At 40.1% G+C, this 17433-nt stretch overlaps 1 protein-coding gene across 13 annotated transcripts in view; it reads left to right on the top strand.

Moving 5' to 3' along the window:
* Positions 1 to 17433, top strand: part of kiaa0586 (KIAA0586 ortholog) — a 105754-nt gene that overhangs the window by 35444 nt on the left and 52877 nt on the right. For 12 of the 13 annotated variants that reach the window (XR_010002240.1, XR_010002239.1, XM_008120291.3 and 9 more), the window contains exons 19-24: positions 1044 to 1240; positions 4708 to 4797; positions 6330 to 6410; positions 13786 to 13982; positions 15236 to 15354; positions 16806 to 16996. Coding sequence is in view for 11 of the 13 variants with exons in the window: in XM_008120291.3 (XP_008118498.2) it covers positions 1044 to 1240; positions 4708 to 4797; positions 6330 to 6410; positions 13786 to 13982; positions 15236 to 15354; positions 16806 to 16996 (875 nt within the window). In the remaining 2 variants the exon portion in view is untranslated. The remainder of the gene's footprint in view (positions 1 to 1043; positions 1241 to 4707; positions 4798 to 6329; positions 6411 to 13785; positions 13983 to 15235; positions 15355 to 16805; positions 16997 to 17433) is intronic. The other variant, XM_008120295.3, reaches the window with a different exon arrangement.

Here is a 17433-nt window from a genome sequence, read left to right as displayed (position 1 = left end):
CATTTTCAGCCCAGATACCATCACTATTTATACAGTTGCCTCTTCTGCCAGATGGTATTCCCTTCTGTGAAGCAAAATAAAATTATTTGGGCTCTGGATTTCAAAATGGTATGTTTTACAGCCAAGGCAGATGCAAACGAATCATTCCGCCTCTCTGCCGTTGGAGACTTGTGTGAATTGCTTGTATAAAACAGCCTTTTGAAACTTGGTTAAATTTCATTGTAGTTCAGTATTTACATCTACAGAGGTCAGTAATGCACCAAACTGCTACAGAGATTTTAATGTGTCTAGTGTTGGCTGGGGATTCTGCAAATTGTAATCTAAGCTCAGTCAAATCCAGTTGAAACATTCAACTACTTGGCATTTAATGCAGGCAATAAAATACTGGACATAGTCCAAAACATCATTTCTTGTTATGCTTTGGGTGCATCTACACTATAGAATTAATGCAGTTTGACACTACTTTAAAGGGTATGGCTCAATGCTCTGGAATCATGGGGGGTTACAATTTTACAAAGTCTTTATCCTTCTCTGCCAGAGAGTGCTGAGTCATCTCTAAACTACAACTCCCATGATGCCATAGCCTTGAGCCTTGATGGTTAAAGTGGTGTCAGACTGCATTAATTCTACAGTGTAGATGTACCCTGGGCGAATAAGAGGAATAGCAGAACGTTAACTCACATTCAAGCTGGTTTGCCCATCTTGTGTGAGGGAGGGAGTTCTTTTTTCTGTATGATTACACTTTATTTTCTGCCTAAGGAAAGTCTTATCTTTTTTTCAAGTAAAGTATATAAACTTTATGACATTTTAAAAATAAAAATACATGATTTGGGTGTTGTTCACAGTTTGCATCCCGTGTGGCAATTTATCTTTACTTGGGAAAGGTAACATTGAAGACAGCCTTGCGGCTGCTGCAATACACCAGTATATTTTCCTCTTCACTGAGGTCATTTACATTTCTTCAGTGTTTATTTATTATAGTTTGTTTTGTAATTCCAGACTTATTAAAAGTGGTTGTTCCTTTTCTTTTGAATGCTTATTAGGCCAGAAACAGATCGATAGCATCCCTCCTCAACCTGCGGGCAGAAGCATAGGCGAATTCCATCCTCTTACTGTGACAACCTCTGTCCCTTCTTCCCATCCTCCTCTGCAAAAGCCAGAGCCAAAGGTTAAGAAGCCCAACATTGCAGTCATACAGATGAGGTCAGAGAAAAAGGACCCTCCCAAACTGACATTGCAGGTAAGGAACCGGAATTGCAAAAGTTATAATCCTAATACTACTCCATCTGTTCAACATAGCTTCTTTGTAGAATTTAAAGCTTCTTTAACAACTTGAAAGTGTTGTTTATATATTTAGAAATGTGTGCTGTGGAATTTTCGCTTGTGACGTGAGAGTTCAAGTATGCCTAGCAGTCAACCATGTATGCCAACCATCAGTCTAGTTTGGCTGTAGAAGGAAAGCTGGATTGAGTAAATTCTCTGATGAAGAATCACTTGGGATCTCTGCACTGGACTAAGAAAAAAATCAAGCCTCATATTCTACTAAGCTATTGCTGTTAGAATTGAACTAGAATTGGATCGGTGGTCTGATTCAGTAGCATAGAAGTGTCCTCACATCTGACCACATCTGGTTTTGGAAGCTAAGCCAGCTCAAGCCTGTTTTTACCTGGATGAAAGACTACCAAGGAGTCCTAGGGATCCCAGAAACTTGAGAGAGGTCAAATGAAATGAAATTGCATTTGCACAAAATCAATTGCCCTTTCTGCTATAATAATAATAATAATAATAATAATAATAATAATAATAATAATAATAAACAACGACAACGACAATAGCAAAATAAATAAATAAACAGCAACAACAATAGCCAAGCCCTATGAGGAGTGTCTTACGGAAGTGGATATGTTTAGCTTGGAGAAAACAAGACAGAGGGGACATGATAGCCAGACTTAAATATCTGAAAGGATGTCACTCTGAGGAGGGAATAAACTTGTTTTCTGTTGCTCCAGAGACTAGCCGCTTTGAATCCCCTTCAGGGGAGATAAAGCGGGGTATAAATAATAATAATAATAATAATAATAATAACAACAACAACAACAACAACAGCAGCAGCAGCAATGATGAGAAGCAACTGGAAAAGCTTATGTGATACAAGGATTTAAAGATCGAACTGCAAAGACTCTGGCACAAGCCAGACAAGGGGGTCCCAGCAGAGCCGGCCCTAGGTATTTTTCAAGTGTAGGCGAACAGAATTTTGCCCCCCCCCCCCCAAAAAAAACCAATCACTGAAAAATAAAAGCATTGGATAAGCAAAAATGTTGGATAATAAGGAGGGATTAAGGAAAAGCCTATTAAACATGAAATTACAATAAGATTTTACAAGTTAAGCACCAAAACATCATGTTTTACAACAAATCAACAGAAAAAGCAGTCTTGACTGCGCCCCCGTATGTTTTGCGCCCCAAGCGACACTCTGGGTCCCAGTGGTGATTGGCACACTTGATGCAGTGCCTAAAGACCTTGGCCAGCACTTGTAAACAATCAGCACTGACAAAATCATCTGTCAGCTGCAAAAGGCCACCCTACTCGGACCTGCATGCATTATTCGCCAATACATCACATAGTCCTAGACACTTGGGAGGTGTCCGACGTGTGATCCAATACAACAGCCAACATAGCAATCTTGTTTGCTGTGTGCTAATCTTGTTGTGTATCTAATAATAATAATAATAATAATAATGAGGAGGAGGAGGAGGAGGAGGAGGAGGAGGAGGAGGAGGAGGAGGAGGAGGAGAAGAAGAAGAAGAAGAAGAAGAAGAAGAAGAAGAAGAAGAAGAAGAAGATGATGATGATGATGATGATGATGATGATGATGATGATGATGGTACAGAGCAATGCATTCAAAGTGCAGGAAAAGAGATTCCACCTAAACATTAGGAAGAACCATAATAATAATAATAATAATAATAATAATAATAAAACTTTATACCCCGCCACCATCTCCCCAACGGGGACTCAGGGTGGCTTACATGGGGCCATGCCCAGAGCAAACAATATAACAAGTATAAATACAACATAACATAGAGCAATTAAACAATACAATAAGTAATAATATACAATATACACTACAACGCAAATCAAAAAAACAGTAAAAACAGGGCCGGCCGCATGAATACAAAGATAAAAACTCGGGTGAGAGAGATAAAGGGAATGGAGACCACGGGGAGCAGGGACATACGAAAGTGGAACCGTCTAGAGGGTTAAGAGTTGTTAAAAGTAGGGTCTCCTTCTCTGGAGGTTTTTAAGCAGTTGCTGGATGGCCATCTGTCAAGAGTGCCTTGATTGTGTGTTCCTGCATGACAGAATAGGGTGGGACTGGATGGCATTTGTGGTTTCTTCCAACTCTTAAGGTTCTATGATTCTGTAATAGTAATAATATCCTGCTTTACTCCCAAATTAAGTGCCTCGTAATTTGAAAGAGCAGTGTGGTTAAAACGATGCAAAAAGTAAATATAAAAATAGAATCAAACTAATTGCAATGTTAAAACCATTCAGACAATAAAAGAATACTATGCAATTTTAAAGATAAAATATTTTTAAAAACAGCACAGCTAAAATAGTACTGTGCCCCTTAGCTCATTTTTTTTTAAAAAACCCTTCGCTTTTAAAAGTCTGTCTGAACAGAAAGATTTTAGTCTGCCAGTGGAACAGGCATAGGCAAACTTTTGGCCCTCAAGGTGTTTTGGACTCAACTCCTACAATTCCTAACAGCTGGCCTGCACCAGAATGACAACAGGAAGGGGGCCTATTTGGCCTCTCTGGAAAGGAAGTTTTAGAGCCCAAGGGCAACCACTGAGAAGACCCTATCTAATCATGTCCTTGCCAACTGTGCTTGCAGTGGAGGTGGGATTAAGAAAAAGGCCCCTCCCAATGCTTTCCCATCCCATTCAGCATGGATTTCCTTACTCACATTTAACTCTCACAGATATATTTGGACCTTCTGGTGAACTGCTAGATGCTTAGAATCCATTCCTCCCCTGAGTGTTTGCAGGTTTCTTTCTTTGCCATTTTATATATTTTCCATTTAAACACCAAAGACTCATAAATATCTGAAATAAGAAATTTCCCTCCAAAAGCAAAGAAACACCCCATTTACATCTGACGTATTGCTTGGCCCTCGGATTATTTGCCTTTCTCTGACTGCAGTGTCAGCTTAATTTGCTTCCAGCGGGTTTCTGACCTCGCAAAAATGGGTGTGCAATTGGCTCTTGCCAGTGACTTATTGGGATCAGTGTTGATATTGGCTAGTCGGCTCCCCTATTCAAAAATTGGCAGGCCTTTTCCGAGTTCTTGTCATTTCAAGGCTTCTTGTAAACCAAAAGGACTGGAACTCTTGGTCTGATAAATACATTGTTGGATTATTTTTGCTTTTGGATTTTCTTGCTCTCTCTCTCTCTCTCTCTCTCTCTCTCTCCATAATTCTGAAATGAAGCCTGTTTAGGAAATGTGTTTTACTAAATCTTTCCAAGTTCATGATATTTTCTGGCTTGTGATACTGCCAAATGATGCCCACCCAAGTGCCGTGCATCTGTTGCCATTGATGGAACACAACTTGGAAAAACACAGTGTTTGAGGAGTGGCTTCTTCCCACTTAATGCTTCAGAGGTTGGAGAGATTTGTTAAATTTTTGTGGGTTTTTCTTTCCAGGTGCTACCGAGTGTTGATATTGACAGTATTTCAAGTGGCAGCAGAAGTGTAAACCAGGCTTCTTCAACATCCCTTCCTGAAAAGGCCATGGTATGGGTACCTTAATTTACTCCTCTTTGTTTCTGATCCATGCCTGTTGAAACAGTACCATGTCATCATATCATAATAGGTTTCCTTTATCACAAGAGGGAGGTCGACGGGCTGTTTTTGAAAGAGAGAATTTTATGTCAACAGGCAGCTGCATGTATAACTCATTCTAACTAGAAAGCATTTCTGTGTCACGCTTGTTTCTCTGGCTGTTTCTCTGAGTGTATTTATGCTTGAAAATCATCAACCTACAAACATCGTAGTACATCTGACAAAAATAACCATGTAGTTGGCATTATTACATACAGTATGACTCCTTTATTCACAGATTAAGTATCTACAGTTTCATTTACCCACACTTCAAAAAATATTCCCTCCCAGAAGTGTTTGTAGACCTTTCTGGGTACTTCTGTGCTATTCAGCCCAAGTATGGGCAAAATATAGAGTTTCCTATTATCTAAAGTCCTTAGAAAGTACCCCTTATCAATATGGAGGTTTCACTGTACATACAATTTTCAAGCTTTCCCCCAGAGCTTTCAGAAAGGTACTTTTTTGGGACAAAAACTATTAGAAATCCACCCATCCCCAGCAGCTTGTGTGATCATTTATAGGCTCTGCTTGTTTTCATAAGGGGTAGAAGATTCAGTTCTTACAGTCCACATTTTCCAAAAGACTTGAGTTGCAATTACATGGGGAAAAACCTTTGGAAATAAATATTATTATTTATGTATTTATTTATTTATATCTATCTATCCCACCCTATATCCAACAATCTCAGAGTGGCTTACCATAAGTCAATAAATAGACATGTTAAGGAAAGCCTGTGCTAACCATCTCTTGATCCGAATCCTTTTGGTAATCTTATCTAGAATAGGTTTTTTTAAAATCAGCATGGTTGACATGTGATTGTATACATATGCTTTGCATCTTAAAAACTGCATAAATCTGTATTACAGTGGGTCCTTGGTATTATCTTTGACTGTTCAGCATGGGAAGTGCTGCCTGGGAATCCTTCTCTGGCGGCATTTTGCAGAGGCCGGATGGCCATCTGTTGGGGGTGCTTTGATTCTCTGTTCCTGCATTGCAGAACAGGGTTGGACTGGATAGCCCTGGTGATTTCTTCCAACTCTATGATTCTAGTAAACTATGATTAAATGGAGGGGGACAGTACTCTGGGCCATAGTGTCAAGTTGGTTGAAGTCATTGCTAAGAGCTCCATTAGATCTATGATTGCTGCTTGGGACAATTCAGGTGCCTCGTATATTCATGGGCATATGGGTGCACCTATCACTAACTATTGAGAAATCTCTTTTCATATACAGTATTTGTTAGTCTCTATTCTCCAAGAATCTTGATTGCCTTCCCTTCAATAGAGAAATAGATTAATTGGAGGTTGTAAAGTAACCTCCAATTAACAGTATTGTTCTCCTCACCACTATCCTGAGAGTTGCTTCTTATGTTGCAATTCTGCAGTTGTCTGTTTATTTGGTTTTCTGCATTTAAGCCTTTAGATTTGCCTTCACTGTGTTTTATAGTCCTCTCCAGATGGTAGTCTCCTCCAAGATGAAGATCTGCATCTTCCTGGTGCACATTTTGACGGTACTGATGTCAGTCAGGTGGGTTTTGTGATACCTTCTCTTGCACTGGAAAAAAAAACAAGTTGCCTTTCAATGACTACCTTTTTGTGTATTAAAATAATCTTCTTAGTCCCCTGGGCAATGTACTTGCAGATGGCCAATTCTCTCATATCGGAATTACTTGCAGTTTCTCCAGTCACTCCTGATATGGAAAAAAACCTCTTATTTCACGACTATAAATGCCAGAATGACTTCTAAAAAAAGCAAACATCATCAAATGGCATTTTAAAACATCAGCACTCATTATTGCAATCTGCAGCTAACATGCATATTAATTTTTTAGCTCATATGAATTTCAGCTAAAACTTATCCTATCCAAATGGTTTGTATATCCTAACACAAAGTTTTAGATTATGATTTGTTTCTGTATTGTCATATTGTATTGTATAAAAATGCATCTGGAGGAGTAGAGTTTTTGGGAACCATTTTAAAACATCACAGAAAGTTACTGTTTTGTAATGAGACTGTATGAGATGTTTGTGTCATTGCTTTGGAAAAGCAGGCCTTTCCACTTCTTCAGAGTTTAGAAAAGTTATTTTTAAGGCTTATAACCCCCACCCCCACCCCCACCCATAGAATCATAGAATAGTAGAGTTGGAAGAGACCTCATGGGCCATCCAGTCCAACCCCCTGCCAAGAAGCAGGAAATTGCATTCAAAGCACCCCCGACAGATGGCCATCAGCCTCCAAAGAAGGCGCCTCCACCACCCCCTTAAAAAACCTTTTCAGCAAGGCCAGACACCTTGTTGGATCTTTCTGAGAAGTTCCAAGCTCTCTTCCTTTATAGTAAATGACTTTTCTAAGTAGCTTTTTTGCTAATATGCTTTTAAGAGGCTGCTTTCAGGGTGAAAAAAAAAGTGTCATTGGGGTCTAAGTATAAATAACAGTTAATCCCAACTAAAGAAGATCTATTACCTCAGTGGGGAGCTTGATAATTCAACACTTATTATTCAAGTTGGAACTAATAATTGGATTTAGACCTTTGATTTCCCAGATAAAGGCTGTTAGCTGTGCAGTACCTTATATTCTCATTTTTTCTTATTATTATTTGGCTGTTCCTTTAATCCTGTCCCCAGTTCTGCTTCTTGCTTCACTGTTTCTTATAGCCCTTAAGCTTGACTTACCACCATCCTATAGAAAATTCTAATATCAAGTCAAGTCAACTTTATACCCCGTCCCATCTCCCCTTGCTTGATGTTAGCAATTTGAATTATGGTAAAGCAGAATCTCCTTGTTTTTTTTCTTTTTTGTCTTTTCCAAAATAAGTTAGATTGCAGAAAGTATGTTTATTAATAGCTTGGGTACCCGGCATTGCCTGGATTATTTGAAAAAGTCATTTTTTAATTGTACAAAATGCATAAAGTTGTGAATTAACTACAACTGACATCATGCCAGATTAACCCCGAGAAACTCCATCAGTACTTAAAGTTTGTTATGTTGGGCAAGTTTGCTCTAGATGCATCATCGGTGGGGTTCAGTGTGCTCTCTGGCTGTAGGGTAAACTACAACTCCCACTGAGTCAGTCCCCTCAAACCCCTCCAGTAGGTTGAGTTACTCATGTGGGTTCTGTGTGCCAAGTTTGGTCCAGGTCCATCATTGGTGAAGGTCACAGTTTCTCTGGTTGTGGGTGAACTACAATTCCCAGAAAGAAAGGTCAGTTCCCCCCAAACCCCTCCAATAATCAGGTTTTGGCATATATGTGCCAATTCTGGTCCAGATCCATCATTGTTTGGGTTCATAGTGTGCTCTGGATGTAGGTGAACTACAACTCCTATATATGCCTCCAAAGACCTTGTTGTTCTTGTTGTTGTTGTTGTTGTTCACTTTTATTATGTGTATCTGGATTCTGTTTGGAAGAAACTATCATCTAGGGCATCAAGTTAAAAATGATGAACTGTTGAATGAAACAGCAATTTCAGCAATAATTACCATGGTGTTCATTTTTATTGGGGTATGCTTTCTTTCTCATCTTAAAAATACTCCTTGTACATTTACATAGACAATGCTTTCAGAAGCAAGAAGGTTTTGCTTAGAAGAAGCATTTCCTTTTTATTAAAAAGGGAAATGTTAACTACCTAGCCCTTTCTTTCCATCTTGCATGAACAAAGCAGCAATAAAAAGACACAAAAATAATTGCTTTTTTTAAAAGAATGGAACATTATTTTCCTTGCCCCTTTCTGTTTCTTCAGGAGTTGCTTTGATCCCGCATCTTTGGCAGTGGCAGCTCTCTGTTCGTACACAAAGCCTTTAAAACATTTTAGCTCCAGCACATGTTTGGCTTCCTTTTGTATAGATGAGAGGCTGGAAGATGTGTGGGAATCCACTTTAATCTGGAAACATGTGTATATGTGTTCATTTTATGAAACAGATAAATATTTCAGACATGAAAATAAAACTCTTTTAACAGCTTTGTTGGAAGTGCAAGCATTAAAATGTCTGAAAAATATTTGGCAGGCCATCCATTATTTGTCATGAATAATATGTGAGCTATAAGAGTACTGTTGGCTTCCCTCACTGTTGAATGGTTTCTACATTTAATCTCCTTTAGTTTGGCTGTTAATTCTTTTCAACATCATATTTTGTCCTATTTTGACCTCACTGGCCGTGACCTGATTTGTCCTTTTTTGATCACAAAGCCTTGACCTTATTTGCCATTATTGCTGTTCCATTTGGTTGTATGGCAAACTATGTGGCTTTGTCTCCAGACATCCATGGGTACGTCTACACTGTAGAATTGATGCAGTTTGACCCCACTTTAAGTGGCATGGCTCAATACTATGAAATCATGGGAATTGTAGTTTGGTGAAACACCAACACTCTTTGACAGAGAAGGCTAAAGATAGTGTCAGACGGCAGCTCCTGTGATTCGATAACATTGAGCTATGGTAGTTAAAGTGGGATCAAACTACTTAATTCTACAGTATAGATGCACCCTTTGATGCCACTGCACCAACATGGAAGTGCAACCTCACTAAACAAAACACACAAAGTGTTACATCTACTTAGATGATCATTGTGGTTGATAAAGGTTGAACATCCCTTTTTCAGAATCAGGCAATCCCCAAAATCTGAAACCTTCCCCATGGGTGGCTGAGATAACGATAAACTTTGCTAATGGTGAAAACAAGACCGGGAGCTGACTGTAGTTCAGATCACAAACTTCTTATGGCACAGTTTAAAATCAGACTCTTTCATATGGTGGCACTTATTTCACATGCCAGTAAGGTAATGCTCAAGATCCTGCAAGATAGATTCCAGCAATACATGGAGAGTGAATTGCCAGATGTATAAGCTGGGTTTCAAAAAGGCAGAGGAACAAGAGACTAAATTGCCAATATCCGCTGGATAATGGAGGAAGGCAGGGAGTTTCAGAAAAACATCTACTGTTGTTTTATTGACTATTCTAAAGCCTGTAACTGTGTGGATCATAATAAATTGTGGCAAGTTCTTGGTGGTATGGGGATACCAAGTCACCTTGTCTTTCTCCTGAAGAATCTGTATAAAGACCAAGTAGCAACAGTCAGAACAGACCACAGAACAATGGACTGGTTCAAGATTGGGAAAGGAGTACAGCATGGCTGTATACTCTCACTCTACATATTCAACTTGTACGCAAAACACATCATGCGACGTGCGAGGCTTGAGGAATCCAAGGCTGGAGTTAAAATTGCTGAAAGAAATATTAAGAACCTTAGGTATGCAGATGATACTACTTTGATGGCTGAATGCGAGGAGGAACTGAAGAACCTTATAACCAAGGTGAAAGAAGAAAGTGCAAGGTTGCAGTTAAACATGAAGAAAACCAAGATTATGGCAACCAGACTGATTGATAACTGGCAAATAGAGGGAGAAAACGTGGAGGCAGTGACAGACTTTGTATTTCTAGGCACAAGGATTACTACAGATGCAGACTGCAGCCAGGAAATCAGAAGACATTTACTTCTTGGGAGGAGAGCAATGACAAATCTCGATAAAATAGTGAAGAGTAGAGTCATCATACTGGTGACAAAGGTCCGCATAGTTAAAGCAATGGTATTCCATGTAGTAACCTATCGATGCATGAGCTGGACCATGAGAAAGACTGAGCGAAGGAAGATAGATGCTTTTGAACTGTGGAGTTGGAGGAAAATTCTGAGAGTGCCTTGGACTGCAAGAAGATCCAACCAGTCCATCCTCCAGGAAATAATGCCCGACTGCTCACTGGAGGGAAAGATATTAGAGGCAAAGATGAAGTACTTTGGCCACATCATGAGAAGACAGGAAAGCTTGGAGAAAAGAATGATGCTGGGGAAAATTGAAGGAAAAGGGAAGAGGGGCCAACCAAGGGCAAGATGGATGGATGGTATCCTTGAAGGGGTTGGCTTGACCTTGAAGGAGCTGGTGGTGGATGGCCGACAGGGAGCTCTGGCCTGGACTGGTCCATGAGGTCATGAAATGTCCGAAGCGACTGAGTGAATAAACAACAAAAAGAGAGAGGTTTTTTCCACTGCTTTACGCTTGGACTTAAATGTTAATAGGGACTAATGATATGGAGTCAGTTGCAGCCACAGCCATGGGAACAAATGCCTGTTGTACAACATTGAAAATGTGTTCTGAATGAGTGTTTCCCCTGCCCATCCCTAAGAAATTGTGGAATAAAGGGAGGCATTCAAGAAAACAACTCCAGATCACAGAGTTGTTCCAGCTCAGCCACATGTGTTCTGGTCTGATATCTTCAGAGAAGGCTGGATTTAATAGAAATGTCAGCAAGAGCCAATGGAGGAAAGCACTCCAGTAACTTGACATTTAGGTAACAAACCGTACTTTTGCTGTCAGAGTAAATTACTGCTACGGTTGTCTGCATTTCGTTGGAGAGAAATGCGTGCCAGTCTTTAGATCTGTGAATAAGGATATAAGAGTCTTGCTTGAACTTTAAAATAAATGAAGCATGTGAATGATAATGTGTGGAATACCATTTGTGTCTTGAACTGTGCATTGTAGAAGCATATGGGTTTCTGTAGTTCCCAATTTCTGGGATAAGAAAGCTCGGTTTAAGACTGGTCTGGTCCTGTGGGTCAGTTTTTGTGCCTGAATTGTGGAGATCTGGATTTGAGTACTTGGATTTTAGAGGCATTTTATGATTCTGGGCATGCTGCCCACGCTTGATCTTAGCTTCTTGGCTGTAATATGGGAATGATAATAAATATCTACATTGTTGTAGCCACATGAAGTAAATGGAAAAACTTTCTTGATGGTAACTGAGCTGCACTTCAGAAAAATATGTTGTGTTTAAAAGAACCTGAGGTCCTTGTTCATCAGTGAACAAAAATACTAAAGTTTGTAAAATTTCCTCTTTTTTGGGACTACAGTTCCCAGAATCTTTGAGCTAACGTTTTCACTTGGGATTCTGGCCCTTCTAGTCTGTCCAGAAAGTTACTTTCTCAAGCAGAATACCGACCCATTTCATAACTTTAGTGCTGAGACTGAGCTCTTTTATGGCAGCAATTTGAATGATGTGGTACGGGACTTTCTCCATTTTTTCAAAGAGACAAATGAATCCTGTTTCTGGAAAAGTATTTAAGAGATTAAGTAAGAGGGAAAGTACTTAAGAGGTTAAATAAAGAAGGAAGGAAGTGTAACAGAACATGTAATTGCATCTGGCAAGGAGGAAGTCATCTATGTTCCCTTGTTATTTAGGTATTATTTATTTATCATTGCAGAAGCGAATTGAGGGTACAGTTATAATGTATTTTTTTAAAAAACAAAGTTAAAAACTTGGCATTATATTAGATTTCCTTTGACTAGAAGCTGGCACTTGGAGTGCTTCTGGTGCTGCTGTGAGAAGGTCCTCCATTGTGCAAGTGGCAGGGCTCAGGCTGCATTGTACTAGGTAGTCTGTGGTTTTCTCTTCTCCACACTCACATATCGTGGATTCCACTTTGTGGCCCCATTTCTTAAGACTGGCTCTTCATCTTTCCAAGTCGTCCAGTCTTCTGTGTGCCCAGAAGGGAGTCTCACATCTGGTATCAGCCAGTTTTGAGGTTCCGGGTTTTAGCCTGCCACTTTTGGACTCTTGCTTGCTGAGGTGTTCTTGCGAGTATCTCTGTAGAAAGCTGGTTCTTGATTTAAGACATTGACATGCTGGCTGATATTTGAACAGAGGATGGGCTGGAGATGTCACTGCCTTGGTCCTTTCATTATTGGTTGCTACTTCCCGACGGATATTAGGTGTTACAATACATGAGGAACAGTATAATTTCTCCAGTGGCATTGGGCGTAGACATCCTATTATAATGCAGCATGTCTCATTAAGAGCCATGTCCACTCTTTTAACGTGGTGAGATGTATCCCACACTGGAAAAGCGTATTCAGCAGCAGAGTAGCAAACCACAGATGTCTTCACTGTCTGGTTGTGATCCCCAGGTTGTGCCAGTCAGCTTTCATATGATATGATTTCTAGCACCCATTTTATGCTTGATGTTCAAGCAGTGCTTCTTGTAAGTCAGAGCACAATCCAGAGTAACTAGTATTTAGGTATGTAGTTTCTGTTTTTTGGATATTCGAGTTTATATGCTGTTGATTTAGATCGTTTGTTTGTAACTGTTATGTCTTATATGTAGTTTTAGATTATTCATTGTGCTTTAATAAAATATTATAAAAAACTTAAAACCCAGAACCTGTCTGACAGCTTAGACCGTTTTTTATCCTCTAGAGGAAAATAAAGCATTTCCTATCTCAGTCTCTTAATTGCTGCCTGTTATTATTATTGCGCTGTCTCTTGCAAAATAGACAGAGCAAAAATATCAAATCCATGCCTACATAAGAAGTGGAAACCAAATTCACCAATAAACTGCCAGTTGTCACTGCTTCTTGTTCTTAAGCATTAATTAGCATCATTTCCATTAGAACTGAAGAAACAGACTGTGTTTGTTGCAGCTTCTATGTCCCCCACACCACCACTCCATAGACAATTTTGCATTGGTGGTTGGGGGTCATAGATACTTTATATATGCCTCACCTATTTCGTTGGATAGACGCACTTGCTTCTTAGTGATGCAAACTCATTCTGTATATGTGGCAGAGTCACTGGCTGAAGTGACTCAAGAAGTTGATTATTTGGGTATAGTTAAAAATACTTCATGTCTGTTTTCTTTAAGCTGCAGAACTTCATATGAAGCATAAAATTTGGACTTCCTTTTTCACACTTTGAATGTCGAGGGTGTTAAAATTAAGGAATGTGATTTTGTTACCTTTATTATTATTTATTATTATATTTAATAATATCTCACTTTCCTCTGTTAAAAGAGACTCAAAGCAGATAATATAGCTGATATAGAGGTTGTAAAAATGTGCTTGGCTCTTTATTGCTCTTAAGGATGAAGGAGTTGAGGATTTTGGCATCCCAGAATTCGCGGAACCAGTCTTAGAGTTCAACAGACAAGGAGAAACTGAGTCCCCAAAATACAACGGCCCCCCATTTCCACCAGCTGTTCCTGTTCCTCAGGTCTCTTCAGATGTTCTGGATGAGATCATAGAAAAGCGGGAAACTCTGGAAAACAAGCTGGTTGACTGGTGAGTTCTCAGAGGAGTGATCATAAAATGCTGATGGACTATGTTTTGTATTCTGACTTTTGTAGGATCTTCTTTTTCATGTACATATTGGGTTTCGCTTCCATCAATAAATGCACTTTGCATTCCACAAAAGCTCATGTGCAAACAGAGAGGACCCTGCAGTTCAAACATCCACTATTTGGGGCACAGCAGAGGCAGGAATTAGGAAAATGAATTTGTTGCAATGGTGTGACATAGATGTATGTTCTAATTTTGGTTAGAAAAACAATGTAAAGAATTAGTTTTGCAGATTCTGAAGAGAGAAGGCTAAGGTTGATGTCATGGGGCTATACCCAAGCATCAGAATAGTGAGAAAAGAATGGAAACACTTATTTAAAGGAATACTTCGGTCAGCCTAACATAGTGAATCTGTCGGTGGGCGATGTGTGAGACTATGTTTGCCATGCAGAGTGGGTTCCAAAATCATCATCCTGGTCTCACCGATCCCTCCTTCTCCAGGCTGCCTTCTCATACGGAGAATCAGCACTGGTCAACAAAATGCCAGCAGTCAAATATAAAGTTGAATCCAACGGTAATTAATCTTTATTTACATTGCTATATACAGTAGCACTCATTAGCAATAAGTCCTAGACACATGCCAGTGTCTCCTCTGCTACGGAGCAAAAACATTCCCCGTCCATCTTCTGAGAACGCTCACGCCGAACACCCAGTAAACTCCCCTGCATTCCACAGATCATGAAGGAAGTCTCGGTCAATCAGACTTGACCCCATTGGCCCATTGGTCCTGTGTTACATCAATCAAAGCAGGCTCTTTTTAACTCCTCCGCTGCTGAAATACCTTGCCGAAACTCATACAGAAAACATTCCTAACAGCCTAGATTGATTTTAACATTTCACACAATTCACAATACCCTGACAAAATCTCTCCTAGTTTGATGCCCTCTGGAATATTTTGGACATCAATTCCAGTAGAGGTTGCAAGGTGTTTCATGTTCTCTCTGACTCCAAAGGGCTGGAGAAATTAAGTGATGAGGAGGAATACTGGAATTGTCCAAAACATCTGGAGAGCATCAAGTTGGAAAAAGCTGCCGAGAAGGATGAACATCTACGTTTGCAAGTGGATAGATTAAGGCAGTATATAGATTAGTGAGTCTAAAGCCATTATAAGCTTGAAAGGAAAGACCAAAAACATTGTATTAGATGTAGAAGGGAATAGAAACATCTCACAAAAAGTATATCTTCTCCTTTATCAGGGTGGAACAAGAGGTAATGGCACGAATCATCAGTGGGATGTATCCAACACAGAAAGAGGCAGTGCCCGACTTGAACGCTTCAGAGAGTGAGCACAGTGAAGCCGTGTCTTCGGATATCGGTGAGCAAGAGAGATGCCTTTCCCTCCTCCTCTGTCTCCTTTCCCAACCTCTCAAATGGTATCAAGAGCTGAATAGGAAGTAATTTGAATTTAGGAAAGGCTCATGTTCCTAAGAGCTTGGAACTTCAGCCTGACCCAGACAAAGGTTCAGAGGGACAGAGGTCAAAAACTAGAGCAAAATCAGCTCTCCTAATTCTTCCTTTCCTTATCTTGACGTGACTTCCCAGCTTAACAGCAACAAACAATGATCCATCAAACAAAAGCAATAGGTATTTGCACTACGATGCTGTAAGGGTCTTCACAGAGCAAAACCTGTGCTCTTGATATGGAGTTGGCTTTTGAGGCAATTCAGAAAATCCAGTTAGTCGAGTGCAAATCTGCATTGATGTTGGCAGGAAGCATTGATTTTGGGTTTGGGCAGTTGCGGAAGTTGCAATAGTCAGTCTTAGTCCCAGACCACAATGCTATACTATATACTATGCTATATCGCAGCAACTAGATCCCTTTTAAACAATTAAATTGAGGAGTGTTTGCTGCTCTAACCCTCCAAATATCTTAGAAATCGGCCACAGTTGAAACAGACAGTGAGCCGTTTCCCTTCCTGTCTTAGAATCATAGAATAGTAGAGTTGGAAGAGACCTCATGGGCCATCTAGTCCAACCCCCTGCTAAGAAGCAGGAAATCGCATTCAAAGCACCCCCGACAGATGGCCATCCAGCCTCTGCTTAAAAGCCTCCAAAGAAGGAGCCTCCACCACAGTCCTAACAGCTCTCACAGTGACGAAATTCTTCCTGATGTTCAGGTGGAATCTCCTTTCTTGTAGTTTGAAGCCATTGTTCCGCATCCTAGTCTCCAGGGCAGCAGAAAACAAGCTTGCTCCCTCTTCCCTATGACTTCCCCTCACATATTTATACATGGCTATCATGTCTCCTCTCAGCCTTCTCTTTTGCAGGCTAAACATGCCCTGCTCTTTCAGCCGCTCCTCATAGGGCTTGTTCTCCAGACCCTTAATCATTTTAGTCGCCCTCCTCTGGACGCTTTCCAGCTTGTCAACATCTCCCTTCAATTTGTCTTGAGCAAATTGTTTGGAATTATCTTGCATTTCTAAGACCTGGAGATGGGGTCGAGGGAGTGAAATTGCTGCATGTTTTCTGCTGTTTGGTCAATTTTGGGAGCCTATTGGGCAAAAAAAAAAAATGCCTGGTATTTTAAAAATTATTTAAAAGATCTAGAAGCTGGGGGAAGTGGTTACACTATTTTTCAAGCAGGATAGAATCCCGCACTATTTCCAAAGATTCCTGTAAGGATCTACAAGGCGGGTGGACAAAATTAGAGAGGAAAGTAAATGCAGAAGTTCTGTTTCACAAAACATAACTTGTGATTCTCAAGAGCCAAGTCCTAATACCCACCAATTTGAATTTAGCTTTCATATGTGTTGAATTTATATTTAGTTGAGGCTGCAGGTGCCGCAGGCTTCCAGTTGTTTGTGGACGCTGGTGTCCCTGTGGATTCAGAAATGATTCGGCGGTTTGTGAATGAGGCGCTTGCTGAGACCGTGGCGACAATGCTTGGTGACAGAGAAAACCACAGAGCAGCTCCTGTTACAGTCGTTCCCTCAGCTGCGGCACTTTTGCCAGAAAAGGTGATTTGCTTCCTTCTGTTCTGGATCTGTAATTACAAACGAGGCATCTTTTTGTAATTTTAATGTCCTATTTCTCACTGTTCCTGTTCTTAATGTCCTGTTCCTCAACTCTGAAAGGGTCCTTAGAACAGGAAAATAACTCAAACAGATTCTGGTGAAAATCACCAAGTGATGTTTTCATGACGAAGGGGATATGGACTCCTAAGAATGCCTTCATTCCCAATGTTTAAAAACTAAGAATCTTCTCACATGAAAACATTCTACAATTGAAATTAGTAGAAAATACTTGTCTGAGGCTCATTTGGTCTATTTTTCACTATGTAATTTTCTTTGATCTCAAGTGATGAATAGATGCTATAGCAGGCATGGGCAAACTTGGGCGCTCCAGTTGTTTTGGACTTTAACTCCCACAATACCTAACAGCCGGTTGAATCCCC

This window comes from Anolis carolinensis, chromosome 1 (genome assembly GCF_035594765.1).
Source record: "Anolis carolinensis isolate JA03-04 chromosome 1, rAnoCar3.1.pri, whole genome shotgun sequence".
NCBI classification, from domain to species: Eukaryota; Metazoa; Chordata; class Lepidosauria; order Squamata; family Dactyloidae; genus Anolis; species Anolis carolinensis.
The sequence above is the reverse complement of the archived record's forward strand: the minus strand, read 5'-3'. Positions and strand labels throughout refer to the sequence as shown.